This window comes from Alosa sapidissima, chromosome 23 (assembly GCF_018492685.1).
Source record: "Alosa sapidissima isolate fAloSap1 chromosome 23, fAloSap1.pri, whole genome shotgun sequence".
Classification (NCBI taxonomy): Eukaryota; Metazoa; Chordata; class Actinopteri; order Clupeiformes; family Clupeidae; genus Alosa; species Alosa sapidissima.
The window spans coordinates 2,699,934-2,718,640 of record NC_055979.1 but is presented as its reverse complement, the minus strand read 5'-3'; the positions used below and the strand labels follow the sequence as shown (position 1 = coordinate 2,718,640).

The 18,707-nt window shown below is 42.8% G+C and overlaps 1 protein-coding gene across 2 annotated transcripts in view; it reads right to left on the bottom strand.

Annotated features, from left to right (window-relative positions):
- LOC121698440 (protein diaphanous homolog 3-like) overlaps window positions 1-18,707 on the bottom strand; it is a 295,588-nt gene that overhangs the window by 123,867 nt on the left and 153,014 nt on the right. For both annotated transcript variants that reach the window (XM_042080537.1, XM_042080536.1), the window contains 3 exons: window positions 4,088-4,186; window positions 2,994-3,088; window positions 1,306-1,407 (listed from right to left, as the gene is read on the bottom strand). In XM_042080537.1, the coding sequence (XP_041936471.1) occupies window positions 1,306-1,407; window positions 2,994-3,088; window positions 4,088-4,186 (296 nt within the window). The remainder of the gene's footprint in view (window positions 1-1,305; window positions 1,408-2,993; window positions 3,089-4,087; window positions 4,187-18,707) is intronic.

Sequence of the window (18,707 nt, the reverse complement as noted above, 5' to 3'; positions counted from 1 at the left end):
GTACAGAGTTGGTAAGTTATGGTAGGCCCGATGGAAGGGCTGTTATGAGAGTATTAAAATATGGGATATTCTACGGGAAAACATTAAAACGGCAAGACAGCGGGGGAAAGTTAAAATAGGCCTACGTGATAAACACGGAAAAAGTTGGCATGCATTGTTTCGGTCCCCGTGCACAGGGATTATTTGTCATATTATTAATCACATATGATTATTTGTGAAATTGTGCAAACAGGCACAACACATTTGAAAAGGAAGGACTGGTAGCATGCAAGCTCACAGGAAAGATTGATTTAAGAACGTTATCACAGTGTGTGGCTGTGGCGCGGGCGGAAGACAGCAATTGGCAGGGGAGGGTCATGTCTTTTTTAACAATTCTGTCGGAGGGTCATTGAACAATTTCTAGCAGGCAAGAGAGGGTCATGCAACTTTTGACTGAAGCACTCAAAATTCCTCCGGTGGCCCCTTCAATAAATAACGAACAGTCCCTAGATTGCTGCTGGGCTATATGTCTTGGTTCATGTCTGTTAACAACTCATTGCCATCAAACGCATAGCCTATCTCGCGGTTGCATCCATTACAAACAAACATGCAATGTGAACGTCTGGGATTGGGGAGAGCACTAAATGCTCTACTGAATAAGCACGAAGTCAAACCTTTAAATGAAAATAACTCTTTAATAATAATAAAAAAAATGCTAATGAATTAAACTTGTGACCATCAAAAATTGTTTATCGCCTGTAACTCCGTGATAACAGGACGTAACAGGAAGGCATTTGGCTGAGCAAAGGAGGTTAATATGCTCTATATTTTGTCCAAATGATGTCTGTCTATCATCGTTGCACTCGGAGAAAATCAGAATGTTTAATTTGTCCTGCGTTTCTTCTACGGCTGCAAACGGGATTCACTCGCAGTTAACCAAATATTTCTTTTTTAGTGCAGGGCAGGCATATTTCTGGCTATTAAATTATTTCTAAACCAGTCTGCTAAAGTCTGTAGTGAAGTCTGTGTAGGGTTTTCCAGGCTCCATTTCTTTTTACGAGACACCCTGCTCACTTGAGCCATCTACCGGTTGTTTGGGTTGTTGCAGCGTCTCACTGGAAAAATACAAATTAGAGCCGCTTGATACCGCGTGATCCCACGTGCGGACCGCGAGTGAAGCTGGCCAAGTCGAAGCACTGCCCACTGTAAATTAACATTGCAAGACAATTGCAAGTTAGGTGCATCAGTGCAACCAATGCAAAAAGATAGTCAGGAGCCCTGGTGTGTGTGCGCGTGCCGTGCGTGTGTGTATTTTGTGTCACTCACCACGACTCCGAACTGCTCAGGTTCAGACAGGCTGTCGTAGTCGCTCTTGTACTGGGCCAGGGCATTCAGCTGCTCCTGCTCTGGAAGATGCTTCACCAGGTTCTAACACACACACACAAAGATTCATACATTAATACATATACAGACAGTGAGAGAGAGAGAGAGAGAGACATCTTGAGAGTCCTGGACAAATCTGACTAACAAAGGTACACACTGTCCTACTGTACTGTTAGACACAGCCCTATGACCGCTACAGTATATTAAGCCACTGCTGGGCTTTATCATCTTTGGAGGCTGCTAGATTCTAAAACTCAAACTCAACCCCGCATTACTGGCATGGCAGCATTAGCACAGGAAAAGAAGCCACTAAAATGTACAGCACTGTAGCAGATGCACCGCTAGACTAATATTTCACTCTCTCGACAGCACCCATCCTCTCATCCTCTCCCCATCTCTTCTGTAGTCCGCCTCTTCCATCTGTTCCCCATTTCCACAGCCGCTCGTACCTTTTCATGCTTTTAGTTCAGACGGGTGTTCAATTTTTATCTTCGTTTCTATGCGCACAGCCATGCTTGGATTTGCACACATGCTTAAATGCTATATGTGCTTTAGCGTGCCCACACATCTAAAAGCTATTTCTGCCAACATCCATTTCCAAGTTGGTATGCTTAGATGAAATAAACCTAGCTACTTTGGGTGGATGTGTGTGTGTGTGTCTGTCAGAAAAAGAAAAGAGTGTGGTAGTTTCTCAACTCTCCTCTCCTCTTGCTGCTGGGTGGTTTCTCTACTTCCTACACTTGATGTAAAAGAAAACTGCCTGAACTGGTGCGGGAACTACTTAGCCAAACAAGGCTTCCCTATAGGCCTGGAAGGAGCCCTGCCCTGTGGCATGGAGTTGGAAACTGTAGGAGGCATGCTGCAGAGATGTACATGAGGAGCTGTCCACGGTGCTCTATGTGCCAACGCAGGCCAATCTAGGCGCCTCATTTGGGGGCCGATCTACAGACAACTGGGTGTGAGAAACCCACACACAACAAGCATATGTCTTCATTAAAGCTGTGCTGTGCTGTGCTCTGTGTGTGTGTGTGTGTGTGTGTGTGTGTGTGTGTGTGTGTGTGTGTGTGTGTGTGTGTGTGAATATTTACGCATCTGCCTGAAAATATGTCAGGAGCATAACCATGTTTGTTAGGAGCAGAACCTCTCTAATTGGAGTGGGGAGCGGCAGCAGAGAGAGAAAGACAGAGAGAAAAAAGACAGAAAAAAAAAAAAAAAACCTGAAGTTTAAGTTTCTAGAAGGTTCCAGTGTCAGGAGGGGGAGTGTAATGAGATGCTGCTCAGGCTGCAGCGACGGGTCAGTCTCTTGGCCCGTAATGAGAGGGAGCAGGAGTGGGGTGAGAAGACGCGACACCGACAGAGAAACTGAGAGACTGGGATAATAGGGGCCGAGGGCCGTTCACCATTGTAACATTCAGAGGCACGTCTTCAACATGCATGCAGCCTCCACAAAAACCTCAAGAACTTCTCCACAAAAATGTGATAGTGACAATTTAACTGGGTTTTCAATTACTGCCATGCTTATGACTTTGTTGCTTTTAATAACACTGGAAGAAGCTCTAGACTATCCATGCTTAAAAATAGAACATACTGCAGGCCTGAGATGGGCATGTAAAGGTTGAAAGTCACTGCACCTGGATCATGGGTTCAGAGAGCTGCTCCTCATCGACCTCCAGGATTATTCTTCTGATCTCTTCATAAGGCATGCGGAAAGAGCCCAGGAAGATAGCTGGGGGGGCGGGGGCAAAACATGTCATTGTGGAAGCTGTGTAATGTGTGTGTGTGTGTGTTTGAGCGTGAGAGAGTGAGTGATGTGATGTGTGTGTATGTGTATGTGTATGTATGTGTGTGTGTGTATGTGTGTGTGTGCCTGTCCAGTGTCAGATCAACTCTGTCTTTCATTATTGCCTAAACAACAGGTTTACATGGACACTGGGGATATGAACATGACAGAGTGACAGCTGGCACTTTGTGCACCTGCAGGCCTCGGCTGATCTCTCACAAAGGATGACAACAAAGAGACAGAGGAGAAAGAGAGAGGAAGGCAGAGTGGGAGTGTGCGAGGGAGGAAGTGTGTGTGAGAGAGAGAGAGAGAGAGAGAGAGAGAGAGATGGGATGGGAAATAGAAGGCACAGGCTAGAACACTGCTTTGATGAAAATGATGTTAGTCTCGACCTTTTCAAAATTGAATAACATTCAACTCTGTACATTACAGATTAAACTAAACTGCTTGTTGTAAGGGTTGTCTACAATATGTATGTGTAATACTGCCTTCATGCCGGTCGTAAACTCGGAGGACCCGACTTTAAAAATGCCGACCTACCAAAAAAGAGTGTACATGAGATCAGCTTGGAAAATAAATACAGGAAATGCATTAATATGTTATTAGAACTGCTTACTATAGTTGAGCAAGAAGGAAAATGTCTTGGGTGAGTGTTTCCATCAGCAGTATTAATTTAGTGATAAATGACCTTGCCTATTTGTAAAGAGAGTGAGGTTAGTCTCTTGTGTTGTTGCAAGGGAGGCCGCTGTGTTTGGGGAATATGATAGTGACGTCAAGTCGGGTACCTCGAGGCACAAGACTTCCGCACGTGTCCCCGAGCAAAAATTCCGACCCGACTTTGTGCTCAAGTTATTTTTCCTCTGTCGGAGGTCCGAATTTCCGAATATCCGATGTGGCATGAAGGCGGTATTAGGCTGAGGTCGAGTGTTTTGATTCTGAACTTACAGAGGTTCTGGGCAATCTTTGGATCCAGCACCTTCAGCTCCTTGATTCTCTTCTTGATAGAAGGTTTCTTCTGCTCCATACCTTCCTCATTTTTTTTACCTGTATACACAAAGTTTATATATCTGATATATCTGCTCATCTCTAGCTTACACAAAGACACAAACACACACACACACACACACATGAAGGCAGATGATTAACTGTAAGTGAGTGAGCTCATATTATTAAGAACAAGGTAAGTAACATCCTTAGTGTGACAGGTGTACAAATAAATGAACAGACTGGATAAGGAGAACAATCAGCACATCCAAGTAGTGCAATTAAAAACAATGACTCAGACACAGTGGGAATACAAACTCACTCTCTGGTGTGTGCATACGCGCACATGCGCACACACACACACACACACACACATAAACACACACTCAAGTTGGTGGCCTTGGAGTAAACAACAATGTTTTTCCCCCCTCAGATGTCAATCAGCATTTAAATACCATAAACACCCTCAATAACATGCTGAATTATTCAGCAGGGGGCTTCTGGGAGATGTAGTAATTAGGACCCTAAGGGCCTATTCAACTTGTTGACCTGGTGGCATGGATGGTGGGATTATGTGCAGAAGTAAGGTGATGCCATAAGCTTGGAGAATGTGTGCATAGGAGTTGTGTGTCTAGCTGTGCAACAAAAGTGTGTGTGTGTGTGTGTGTGTGTGTGTGTGTGTTTTTGTAGAAAGTGAATTGGTGCACGCAGATGTGGGTATGGGAAACTATGCATATATGGGGCTGTGAAGCAGGCCCACATGACCAGTCAGTGCCAGCATGTGCTATGTGTGGACTATGGGTCTATGAGTGTCTTTGTCCATGCCTCTGTGTGTGTGTGTGTGTGCGTATGTGTGTGTGTATGTGCGCACGTGTGTGTGTCAGTCAGAAAGTCTGTGTGTGGTTACGGTCTGGCTGTAAGAGGATTGAGCTTGGGCGAGACGGCTGTGTAGAATGAGATTAGGGCTGCAGTTCTCTGAGAAGTGAGCAAAATGAGGAGGGTCTGAGTTGTCATTCTAACACACACACACACACACACACACACACACACACACACACACACACACACACACACAGTATTTGGATGCATTTCCACCCACCCTCCCTCTTTCTTCTCTCTCTCTCACACACACACACATTTTCAGTCACTGTAACTTCCACACACTCACTGCATTGCAAATATCCCTCTGTACAAACAAAGACATTGATTGACTAGTCACAAAAACAAACACAAGTTTGTGAAAAAAGACAGACACAGAACACTGTCTTCTTTTACACATTTATGTCTCGTAGAAGCGCTGTGTGGGAATGAGGTGTGTGTGTGTTGTGCTGCTTGACTGGGTTACAAGCAGCAGCTCAACTGAAAAGGTTATTATGAGGGTAAAAAAGTAATATGGGAATGTGATTGACTCCCATCCCAAACAGAAGGAGCATAGTTAAAGTAGACGCTAGATAGGTCTGCCAATAGACACAAGTCAGGGAGAAGAGAACAGGATTTAAAAGGCATTAAAGCATACTGGCTACAGTCACACACTCACTTTATTCTGTTATACCAATTTGTCTCTAATGAGGACACCTTGATTGTTTATATTGCAAACTACTGTTACGGGGAAAAACTGAGACCTACTGTTTAAGGTTACAGGGAAGTATGCTATAAAAGAGTTCAGGTATCATGAGGAGAAAGCCTAAACTTGTATACAAACATATACACAAAGGTGTTAACAACATACAAACACCAATAAACACACACACAAACACATACAGGTGTTCACTTCACAAGTAGGGAGCAGTCTGTTGACTTACGTGTCTCCACAACAGGAATATTAACTTCAAGGTCTTGTAGAGAGCACAGAAACACAGAACAGGAAAAAAAACAAGAAAAGACCATGAAAAGAGATGTAGAGAAAACCGAGATAAAAACAGGTAAGAGGGAGAGATGAGGTGGGAAGCTCAAGTTTAAATAATTTCTTATACCTCATTTATTCCCAAGATGAAGTAAAGGTGAAAGAAGAGGAGGGAGAGTAAGAGAGACACAGCGAGAGAGAAATAGTGGACTTTTATTTATCTATTCTTTCCTTTGGCAATACACTGAACAGTCAGTCATGCCAATATAGCACACTGAATTGAAAATTGAGAGAAAGAGAGATGGAGAGAAAATCAGACATCCCCAGGAACAGCGAACACATTTGCGGGGGGCTCCTCCATGGAAGCAGACAGACCAGATCTTTGAAACTAATGAACTAATTGCAATCAGTTGGCGTGCTGGTTGGACATCATTAAGGATTCATGTACTCAATATAATTGAAGCAAATTGGCTGATTCAACCAGTCTGAGCCCCTGAGAGCGAGATGAAAGCGGCAACAGACTGTTCTGTTCTGTACATCCACAGATTCCACAGACATATGCACACTCACAAACGCACGCGTAGGCATAAACAAGTACACACATGCACAAACACGTACGTACACTCACAAACATACGTAAGCACACAAACATTCGCATGAACACACCACACACACATGCAAATCTAAATGCACAAATAACTCCTCTTTGGCCACGTTCTCTGTATGAAATGTGGTAATATGGTGATACAGAACCACAGCATGACAAACCAGTTCCATTTCACAAGCAGTTCCATTTCACTTAGATAATGATGGTCAGACCCAGAGAAAGCATACAGTGAGATATGAGTGTTCAAAAAGTTACTTTTCTCTGCAGGTGTGAGAGGGTGGCACTGCGTGTTTTGGTTATGTGGCTATTGCCTAATTGAATCAAAACCTCCTGCTGACAAACTATGCCCGCCTTCACCTCTCTCTCTCTCATCTGGAAAGTGTTCATTACACAGTGGACCAATTAACAACCTTATGGGAGGGCAGGGTTCATTAGTTAATCAATCTGCTTTATGCACAGTCGCCATTAGCCAAGACATCAACTAGGACAAGGAAGAGACAGAGTCCACCATCACACACATAGGGGAATGAAAGAGTAATAAACACGTAGGACATGCTATATCATACCCCCTCATGTGCATGCACACACACACACACACACACACACACACACACACACACACACACACACACACACACACACACACACACAAAGTGTCGTTATTGGCTGCAGGCCACTAATACTCAACTATCTGCCCCTCTAAATCACCTGATCCGATCCCAGAGTACTCAAACACACAGAAACACATAAAAACGGGCAAACATTAACTCATGCCCTGCATACCCACACCCAGAGAGAGAGAGAGACAGAGCAAAGTAAGAGAAAGCAGAGAAAAATATGCAAGCATATTAGACTATAGACATGCACATTCATATGCAGGCACACATACACACATCGGCACACACACAGAAATGGTTGGCAAGGCGCACTTGTCCTTCATAAAGTGTGTGTATGTGTGTTTGACTCTTCTTACTTAATGACTGGTGTTATTTCACAGGAGAGCCAGCCAATTATGTGCAAACTCTTCCGCCCTATGGAGCAGCCCTCTCCAGAGGTGCAAACACCTACAGGGACATGTCCTCAGGTTAGGAGTGTGTGTGTCTCTGTGTGTGAGTCTGTGTCAACAACACCACTTGGGATTGAGAGGAAAGCAATGGAGGGAAAGTCAGAATGTTAAGGCTTGAGTGATGGGAGTAACACGAGCACCTGTGTATAGTTACAAAAACAGCAGGGCCGTTTGTTCCTTGGCACCCTGTCAACAAACTGACCCTCTTCTAACAGATAGTGCAGCAGACAGCACAAAAAAACCCCTCAAAATTATACACACACACACACATATTCAGAGAGAAACAGAAAGAGGGGAATGGGGGGGTTGACATAAACAGCGACTGAAAGAGCATGACTGATGCTCGACATGTTAGCCACACGCCCACACCCAGTCCCCTGGGCAGAGGCTGTGGCGGGGGCGATGCCTGCGGCCTCATCAAGGCCCCTTTTAATCAGGCCCCCGGAGTGCCAGGAGCACCGTGAGCGCGAGCGCCGGGGCCACATCACACACACGTGGCCCTGGGACACAGGGAGGCACCAGGAGCGTGGGCCCGCCCAGCAGGGCTCCCCCATGACACGGCTAGCAGACATGTGAACACGCATTCATGTTCGCCCACATACAAATATAGACAAAAAGGCTGGACTTTGTGGAACAAACTATTTTCTCATCGAGCCCACACATTTACAACGTTCATGTTTTCTCTGAACAGTTCAATTTGAACAATTTTGTGTTCCATTTCAGCGGTAACTCTTCATCCACGGCTCCCGGTATGTCCACATAAATGTATCTCCTCAAACTGTTTACAAGTTTGCAAACATTCGCAGAGAACACAAGGCAAACAGAAAGCTGTTTGTGCATTTGAACGCACCTCTGGTGTTCCTTTTCCTCCAAGATCTCACCTCTGTACCCATTGCATGATGCATGTCTTGCTAAATGACTTGGGTGTGTATCTACCACGTTAACGGGTGCCAATGACAAACCACTAAGGGTGTAACTATACGTGCATTCATCTTGAATGTTTCTGTTCAGACAGTAGTAACCCTAGGTTCCATTACCTTGGTTTGGTACTGTATGATCCGTCGCCCAAACTGTGAAATATCTAATTCATATCGAACTCTGTTGGCACACACAGAATATCAATTCTGTGATGTTTTACCCAGAGAGTTTGCTGTACATCAGCTGTTGTGCATCAGCATAGTGCTGCACCATACTAGTAGGTTTAGCCCGGTTAGCCAGATTAGTCAAATTCAATGGACCACTATTTGATTCAACAACAATATTCAACTAGAAATGCAATTCCAAGGAATTACCAGTGCATGAAAATGCAAAAGTTGTGATGTAAAATATCATGTATAGTTAAAATAGATCATACAGAGATAGTTACTACGGTGATGCTAGGATAGATACGGTGGTTGCATAGCTTAATAAAAGTTGATAGTTTAAAAGTAGACCGTTTATAGTTTAAAAGTTGTTGATAGAGGGCTAGTTTAATAGATAGATAGTTTAATGATAGTTTAAAATCAACATAATGAATGTTGCTATTCAAATATTTTAATGGCTGTGTATAGGTAGATATTTGACAATAACTGAAAGTTGGAATGGCTCTAATGTTTGCTAGCAGTTATGCTAACAATTTTAACTATGCTAACAATATTAACTATGCTACTTAGTTAGTTTAGCTAATCATTTTTAGCAGTTATGCTAGCAATGCTAACTATGTTACTTAGCTAACTTAGCTAATGTTTTCTAGCAGTTTTGTCAAACATGCTAACAATGCTAACTAGCATGCTAACAATACTAACTATGCTAACCATGTGACTTAGTTAACTCAGCTAATCGTTTTTGGTAGTTATGCTAACTATGCTAATTAACATGTTAACTATGCTAACCATATTACTTAGCTAACTTAGCTAATCATTTTTAGCCGTTTTGTGAAAAATACTAACAATGTTAACAGTGCTACCATGCTAACTATGCTAACCATGCTAACTAGCTAACTTAGCTAATGTTTTCTAGCAGTTTTGCTATAAATGCTAACCATGCTAACTAGCTACAGTAGGTAGGAGTCATAGTTGATGACAAGTGTTGACATAGTTGATGACAAGTTAAAAGTTGTTGATAGACAGCTAGTTTTAATAGATAGTTTAATGATAGTTTAAAAGTAGACCGTTTAAAAGTTGAATGTAAAAAGTTCAGTAGTTTAATGGGTTAAATTTATTAACAGTGGATTATTGTAGTGAGGACTTTTATTTTGAAACAGTTTTGGGCAGAGGAAACAGTTGAATAGGATGTGTAGTCTTAATTGACCCAGATTGTATGCTTAAAGCCTGAGGCTGCAGGTGGCCTGAACACCTGGCATAGGATTCTAATTGCTTAATGGCCGTATTATGATGTCACAATCGGCAATGTTAAGTCTATGTGGATTTTTAAAAAGTTTTTCTTTAACAGTTTAAAAAGTATAAAAGTTTCAAAGTTGAAACGACATAGCAACCTGGTCCGTTTGAAGACCTACGTTACAAAGTTTGAATGAAGTTTCTAAGTTAAACTGTTCAAGAGAAATTGCGTACGGAAAAAGTGGTAAGCGGAATAATAATAAGAAGTTGCCTAGGAAGAACATGCACTGTAATTAAATTCAAATTTGTCTCTGTAGATACACTTCAAACATTTAATTTATGACAGATAAATAACCGCAGTACCCCAGTGTGTTGATTAGTGGAATGCAACAAAACCAGATTGGAGGACAGGTCCCCCACAGCGTTCCGGCAGACGTGTGAATTACGTATGTGTACAGTTGTCCCCCTACAAACCAATGGAGGTGAATCTCTAAGCAACCCGATGTTCACACGTTCACACCAGCATGTTTGTGTACATGTGTTTAGTGATGGCTGCCTTGCAACTGAAGCCAATGACCCAGCAGAGAGGCAAACACACAGCTGCTTTGATGATGTTAAAGAGCAAATTCATGATTGGTAATTCCATACTGCATCTGGCACTACTGTGTCAGTAAATACTGCAGTGATGTGTGCAGGACTTGCAAGCTGGAGACACATGAAATCATGAGATTCTTTCCATATACAAGCAGTGAAGACACTTTAAACCCTAACACACAACACATCCATTATCATTCTGACTGAACACACAACAAATGGTCAAACACACTTTCGAACAAACGTCTTCCAAACAATCTCTCATGCAGTCATGACCATAAACACTCTAAAAAACCTAAGCATATAATAATCAGCACTACGAATACACACCAGAAATAATTACTCTGGCAGGTTTGACCATCATCTGCATCTCTTTCTCTCGCACACACACACTGCACAAAACACACACACAAAACACATGCTGACAAAAGATAAAAGCCCCCACCCTGTCTTCTTCCCCTTCTTTCTATTCATCTGATTATTCCTTCTTTCCTCGCCATCATTACAGGAGGGGGAAGGACGCACATTTGGGAGGGGGTGGGAAGTGGGGAGGGATATTTGTCTGGATGGAAAAACATGTCTATTATCAATTCTTCTCCTCATGAAAAGAAAAGCCCATGCGTGGATGAAAAATCATCTTGGCAAAATAGCGTCGCGGCGGCAAATGTCTTTTAAACGAGGCAGCACATTACTGGGCTGATACCAGAGCCAAGGCGAACAAATTGTAAATAAATTGCGGTGCTTTCGCTACTAGAGAGAATGAGAAACACGGACAGGCAGAGTGGAAGGGAAGGAGAAAGGGATAAAAGAGAGAAGCAGAGGGGAGGGATGGATGGCTGAAAGGATGAATAGAGTCCTAGCAGAAGGGGAGAAACGAATGGGAGGAGAAGGTAGCCACAAGCGCGTGGAGTATACTGTAGGACATGGGAATACGTGAGCCCGCTCACACACACACACACACACACGACCATACAGTACATGCAGCAGTACAGAGGCTTTAGATTAAATGCACGCAAACAGCAAAACCACCTCATGGGAATCATCGCAGTCCTATTATCATCAATCCCTGAGATTACAGACACACCGACTGCCACTGACGAGAACTTCCACTGGTTCATCAATCCCGGGGGTTGGGGAGTGATCTAGAGCGAGCACGCTTGGATAACAATCCATCTCTCGGGCTGCGACAGAAAATTAACCTCTAACTGCTCTGTCTGCCGGCGCCACTAACACCAGAACACACTGCTCTCCGTCAACCAGACACTTATCATTCAGTCTAGACAGAGGTCAGGCCACGGGAGCAATCTAAAACTACCACAAGTCAATTCGCTTCAATGATTAGTGATGGATTAGCAGCACGCACACGCACACACACACACACACCCAAATCAAGGGTTGCTTCAAGAGGAACCACAAGAAACACTTCAGTCACATGTGGATCAATGCACCCAGCTGTGCATTAATGACAAGGAGAAAGCGCATGTGTGCGTGCGCGCGCACACAAATTGATCACCACACTTAGTCATCCAGGGAGGTTTCACCTTCAAGATCTCATCTGTGCAAGGTGGAAGGTGGTATTTCAGCCACAATGCTTAACTTATGATGACCACACGACATGGATGGGTAATCTAACAAGGAGATAACCATGTTTTGCTGAAGCGCATCACTGCCAAAGGAAAGCATTCTAACCCAGGTGGTCCCAGACATGTAGGCAGGAAATTCTGATTCTCTGATCTCAAAGGGGTTTGGCAGGGGTTTGGTAGCGTGATGGTCTCAGTGATTTGGGTAACATCTGGGGTAGGCGATTTAGGACGTAAAAGTTTCTTCTCCATTCATGCAACTCCAGAGAATGTGAATCTATGTTCGGATCTATACATCTATGACCTATTCAAATACATCTCCGTTGGCATGATGCTAAATGTGTGTGTCTGTGTGTACAATAATGCACTGACTGTAATGGCGCACATCCTGAGTGGCCTTTAGCACAGACTCGTTAGGTGGACGTTATTGACTTGACGGAATGTCAGTGTGCCATGACAGGCAAATACCCAAGAGCTGAAAGATGCAGTGTTGCAAGGAGACTGCTGCAGAGGACAGAGGAAAGCTCATCGCTCTGCTCTCTGCAACACACACATACACACAAAAAAAGCACACTGCACACACAAACACTCACAGTCAAAGGAGATTAAGAGCTTTGGAGGTAATTCCACAGGCTAATTTTACTTCACACAACTACACACACACACAGAGTGTAAAATAGAATCACCAAAACAGCAGTGTGTGTCTGTAAAACAAACAGACAGTTTGCTGGAGACAAACAGTCTGTAAGACTGTGGCGTGGGTGTCCTTTTGTGTGAGTGGATGACCACCGCAAAGGGAGCGGGGGGTTGGGTCACTAACAAGAGTCCGCAGTTCCGATTTTGGCTTTATGGAGCTGTTAGTCCACTCAAGATTCTCTCTGCTTGTATTGGTGGGCTTAATCTGTGGCGGCAAACCACACGCACATTCTGCCAGTAAGACGCATAGTATATGTTTTCTCTGTGCTTATTTCTTTGTACTGATACTATACCGTTTTAGCCAGTGTATAACGACAATATAATACCTTCTATTGCATGTGTTCAGATTGAGAGCACATCCAACGAGCACACAGGCCGGCATGTGCACACGCACACACACTCACTCTCATACACACATATTACTGCACAATGATCCACTGAGTAGCTTATACTTTTATCTTATCTTCAGTGCAGTTTATACTTTTTATCTTTTTCTTCTCTTCTACCAAATGGATCCATTACAGTCACACAGCAACAAAAACAACACAGTCCCATTAACTGTAATAAGGTGCTGTACATTTTTCTGCATGCATGTGTGAGAGATTTCTCTGTGTGTGTGTGTATGGATGGCAGAGTTGTGGGTATTGGCTGAAGGAGCAGATTGTGTGTATGCCTATGCGCATGTATTGTATATAGTGCTTTGATTTGAATCGCTGTGTGACTGATCCAACCTTTCACCACTCTCAAGCAATTATATTGTGTCTGTCTATGTATGTATGTATGTACTGTATGCATGCATGTATGAAAGATTGGACGGAATGGGAAAAGTTGCTCTGAATAACAGAGCTTGAGTTCCACAGACACACACACACGCACACGCAAATAGATGTAAACGAGTCAAAGACAAACAGTGGTTTTCAAACATTTATACTTTGGCACTACCTTTTCCAACCATAATGTTTTACCCATGTGTCAAAGTTTTTATAAGGAAGTAAAAATTATTTTAAAAGCAATACGATTTAGTTTGGTCTCATATTTTTCTATGTATTATAATACAGGTATGTATAAATATATTATATAATTTTTACTAGGGCTGTCAAAATACCGCGTTCATTTCAATTGATTAATTACAGAAATAATAACGCATTAAAAAATATAATGCTGGCCCCTGCTGTGGCGCAACTGGCAGGGGCACCTGCACCGTACGCCGGCGACCCGGGTTCGATTCCCGCCCCGTGGTCCTTTCCGGATCCCACCCCTGCTCTCTCTCCCATTCACTTCCTGTCACTCTCCACTGTCCTATCATTAAAGGCATAAAAAGCCCAAAAAAATATACGACGACGACGTTGGTTAGCTTTACTGCACACTGCTTTTCACTCTCTTTAGATAACGTTTACAATGTCAAGGTCAAAACATCATGTTAAATATGATAGGCCTACTCTTAGTTATCTCCTTTGCAGCAGATCTAACTTGAACGTTATGCTACTCCATTTAATTGGGAACGCGTCTGCGCTCATGAGAGGGAGAGAGAGCGGCAGGTTCCAGCTGGCTTGTCATTGTTGATAATTGATATCTCTTAGAAGAAACTTTTAAAAGGACATCATGAAGGCAACAGTAGTTCCCACTACTGACCATTTATAAACTGTGAGAGGGCACAGCCATAGGTACTACACATGTCATTGACAGTGAGTGGTAGCTTCAGTCATTTGCATTCATCATGCTAAAAATCTGACACCAGGCTGATGCCTGAGCCAAAGGGAAAATTATAATAAAAGAGACACATTGAACTTCAAAGTCTATAATGTTGGTTTGGCTGTTGATTGATTTACTCATCTGCCAAACTTGTTTTTAAGATATGTTCATAGCAAAAATGGATGCATGTGATTAATTTAGATTAATTAATCACAGAGTATGTAATTAATTAGATTTTTTTTAATCGATTGACAGCTCTAGTTTGTACAGTACAACCCTTTATTTAGGCATCTACAAAAAGCTTCAAATCATGTAGAAGCTAGTGTTATTCAATATGATTTGTACATATATAAAATCATTGTTCCTCATTTAATTTGATGAAGACACAAAAAAAAAAAGAACTGTCACGTCTCTCACCCACACACCCATGTGCACTACTATTCCCATTCTTAGTGCGCACATACTATTTCTTCTTTTCTTTGTACATTTTTGATCCATCATTTTTTTTGTCTTTTTTAAACAACATAAGCAATAGACAAATAGAGGAAATAGGGCTGAAATGAACGTGTGGGTGCGTGTTTGTGTGTCTGTCTGGTTCTGTCTGTATGGTCTTTGAGGTGCTGTGCTAATTGGCAGAGCTGTCTGTTGGAACAGGTGAGCATCTAAAGGCCAGCACTCTCTAATGCTGCTGCTCTTTGCCCGAATGACCTTAATTTGGAGAAACATAGTCTTGGCTCAGAAATGTGTTCCGAGTGTGTGTGTGTGTGTGTGTGTGTGTGCTCTTTGTTGAAGCCTGAGAGAACTGAAGGCTGATATTTCACAATAATGTGACAGGCTCGAACTCCCTATTACCGGTAGGTCTGTTAGGGGAAACATAGTTCAACTAGCCACATGTGAATTTGTGTCCAGGACATGATAAATGACGGCCAATAAGATCTATTTAACTATATTCATTAGTGTGCATATTTCAAGAGCTCTATAAAATCCATGTTCTTTGATGCATTGCTGTTATATATGAGAGTCAGGAATAATCTCTATACACTCTATGCTAACACCTGAAAATGCACACAAAATTACAAAACCATTCATGACACATTTCATAACAGATGTTTGCTTAATTACTTAGGAAGAGAATGTGGGTGTCTGAGTTATTGTTTCCAATAACTATATATATATATATATATATATATATATATATATATATATATATATATATATATCACTAAGCTAAGATGAGATAAAACGCTGTCACAGATCCAAACAAATAGGAAAATGTTTTACAAAATATTCACATATATGTGGACAAGGCATTAATCTTTATAGCGACTACTTGTGATTCTTGTTGTTGATCTCGCTGTCTGCGAGATGCATGGCTCTGAAAGTATCTCAGAGGTGGAGGTCTGCTGATGCATACACATGCAGAGGCCCCTTCAGTGTAAGCCCCAGTCCCAGTGAAGCGGATCAGGTCACCCTCTCAGCATTACGATTAGATCCAGTTAGGGCGCACCAAGGCAAAGGGGCCTATGAAACTGTCAACGTGCGTGGCCGTTCATTCATGTGAAAAATCCTTTTCACTTTCCCACAAGGGAGGTGTGTGTGTGTGTGTGTGTGTGTGTGTGTGTGTGAGAGGGGGACCATAATCACATCATAATAGCCCTGACAGTAAAAGCATGTGTGCATGTGTGCGTGTATAAATGTGTAGGGTAGTATTCTTTTGTTCACCATCAGTCATGGTGGCAGCCAGGCCTGGCCCGGTCAGGAGAAAGGGTCCGCAAGTATTTGGGGGTGGGGCAAGATGGGGTGGTGGGGCTTCCCTTGAGCTTAAGAAAAAGGAGGTGTGTTCATCCATCGCAAGTCTCCACAGAGACGCCAGCAAGGCATCGATCCACCTTCTACAGTCTGGCTCGCTGATTCATATCACAAGTGTACCAAACCGGGGTCACTCAAAACACACACACACACACAGCATTCCTCTCTCATATTGTCAGTGGTCTGCATTTTGCCAATGTAAAAAGCCCATAAATCCTTAAGTCTGACTCAATTCAACTCATTACAATTTATACATACTTGGCTCGAGCGGTCATGCTTTGAACAGTCCGTTATTGTACCTGTGCCAAAAAACAAGTCCATCATGCCTAAATGACTACCGGTACTGCCCTGTGGCTCTGACATCAATGGTGATGAAGTGTAAAGTGTTTTGAGAGGCTTGCTCATCCCTACTAACCTGGCAATAGCCAGATGAATTTCGCTCCGCCTAGCTCCACTGGACATCTACATCTACAGTACATCTACATCTGGAACCGATCCAATGAAGTGTTGCTTCAGAAGGCTGGACCTAATCAAAAAATGCTTGCATATGATTGAATAAGCCACTTGTCCGTCATCTATTGACGTGCTACTTCAACCACTCACATCGAAGCCAACCCGTAACGCTAATAACACACTCACAGTCGCTTCTACACTATGTCACATCTATGAAACTCCCGCCCTGCGTCCTGATTGGCTAAACCATAAAGTTGGTTGGAGAAATCACTCTCAATGGAAGAGGTCCCAGATGGATGTGAGTGAAGCTAGGCGGAGCTAAGCGGAACGACATTCATCTGGTTAGGGTCAGGTTACATCCCTACCAAGCTCCCTCTCCAATTTGCCTATAGAGCCAAGAAGTCTTGATGATGCCATCTCCAACCTACTCCATAACAACCTGACCCACCTGGAGGGAGGAAATGGGAATTGTGTGCAAATGCTGTTAATTGATTATAGTTCAGCATTCAACACCATAGTTCCCCTCACTCTGGTCACAAAGCTGAGGACTCTAGGATTGAACACCTCACAGTGCAACTGGATACTTGGCTTTCTCACCAACCGATCACAGGTCGTCAGAGTGGGTGGACTGACATCTGGCACATTAACAATCAGCACAGGTTGTTCCCCCAATCACCCCCAAGGCTGTGTTTTCAGCCCCCTGCTGTATAAAATCTACACTCATGACTGCAGAGCCAGCAGCAGTCACACCTCCATCACGAAATTTACAAATGACACAGTGGTGGTGGGCCTGACCAGTAACAACAATGAACAGGCCTACCTGAATCAGGTAGAGGATGTAGCACAGTGGTGCCAGATCAACAACTTGACCCTGAATGTCAGCAAAACAAAGGAAATGGTGGTGGACTAAAGGAGAGAGCAGAGCAGTTACACTAGGGCTGGGCGATATGGACCAAAACTGATATCCCGATATTTTGGGGCTGATTGGCGATATACGATATATATCGATATTTTAAACAGAAAGAGCTAAGTGTTTCGTATTCACTCAACATGACAATTATGACAACACAACCAGCTTTAATTATAATGATTTCAGACTGCTCTAACACAGCTGTGCAAAAAAGTGTAAACAATAACATAGGCCTACCAATACCAATAGGCATAGTAGGCTACAGCTGCTCTGATAAAGCTGTGCAAATAACAAAAGACTAATAACTCGACCCTGACTGACAACACAGGCCTACATTGTACTGCACAACGCAACATTTTGGGCACAAAAATATTGCAGTGGCCTACTGCAGAAAAAAACCTGCAGTTTTGTCATACAATGCAGTTTTTTTACCGTAAGGGTTTGATAGGGCCTACATGACAAGCAAATGTAGCCTATGATGGCCTAGACATGTGTGACTTGCAATCGATAACAATTAAATAGTTTTAAACAATTAGGCTACTTAAACAACGTAACTGAGTCACTCACCTAGAGTGTGATAGACGCTACCGTCATTTTGTATGCGTTCAATACCATTTTTTCATGTTCCAGTTCGTAAAAAAAATCCCTTTGCACGATTGAATGCGGTTTCGTGAATCATAAAAAATGATGCCCCTGACTGCTCGCGAGTCCCCGCGTGCATATCTTCTTAATAAGATCAGTGTATAGGTTATCTCCCTGAGGACTTTAGATCTGCTATATTGCTAAACGCAAGCATAAGTGTATTTAAATTAGCTAGGCTGTACCAAAAATGACATTTACCGTGAGTCGAAGAGCTGTAAACAGTGTTGTAACTTAAATCTGCATGTACAAAACCGCTTGGAGTTCCAGTAGAGTTTTGATTTTGATTTGAACGAGAATTCTCGGTCTAGCCGTTGATGTGCCGACGGAACTAGGCATCAGCACCAACCTCTGATCACGGTAAACAAAATATGACT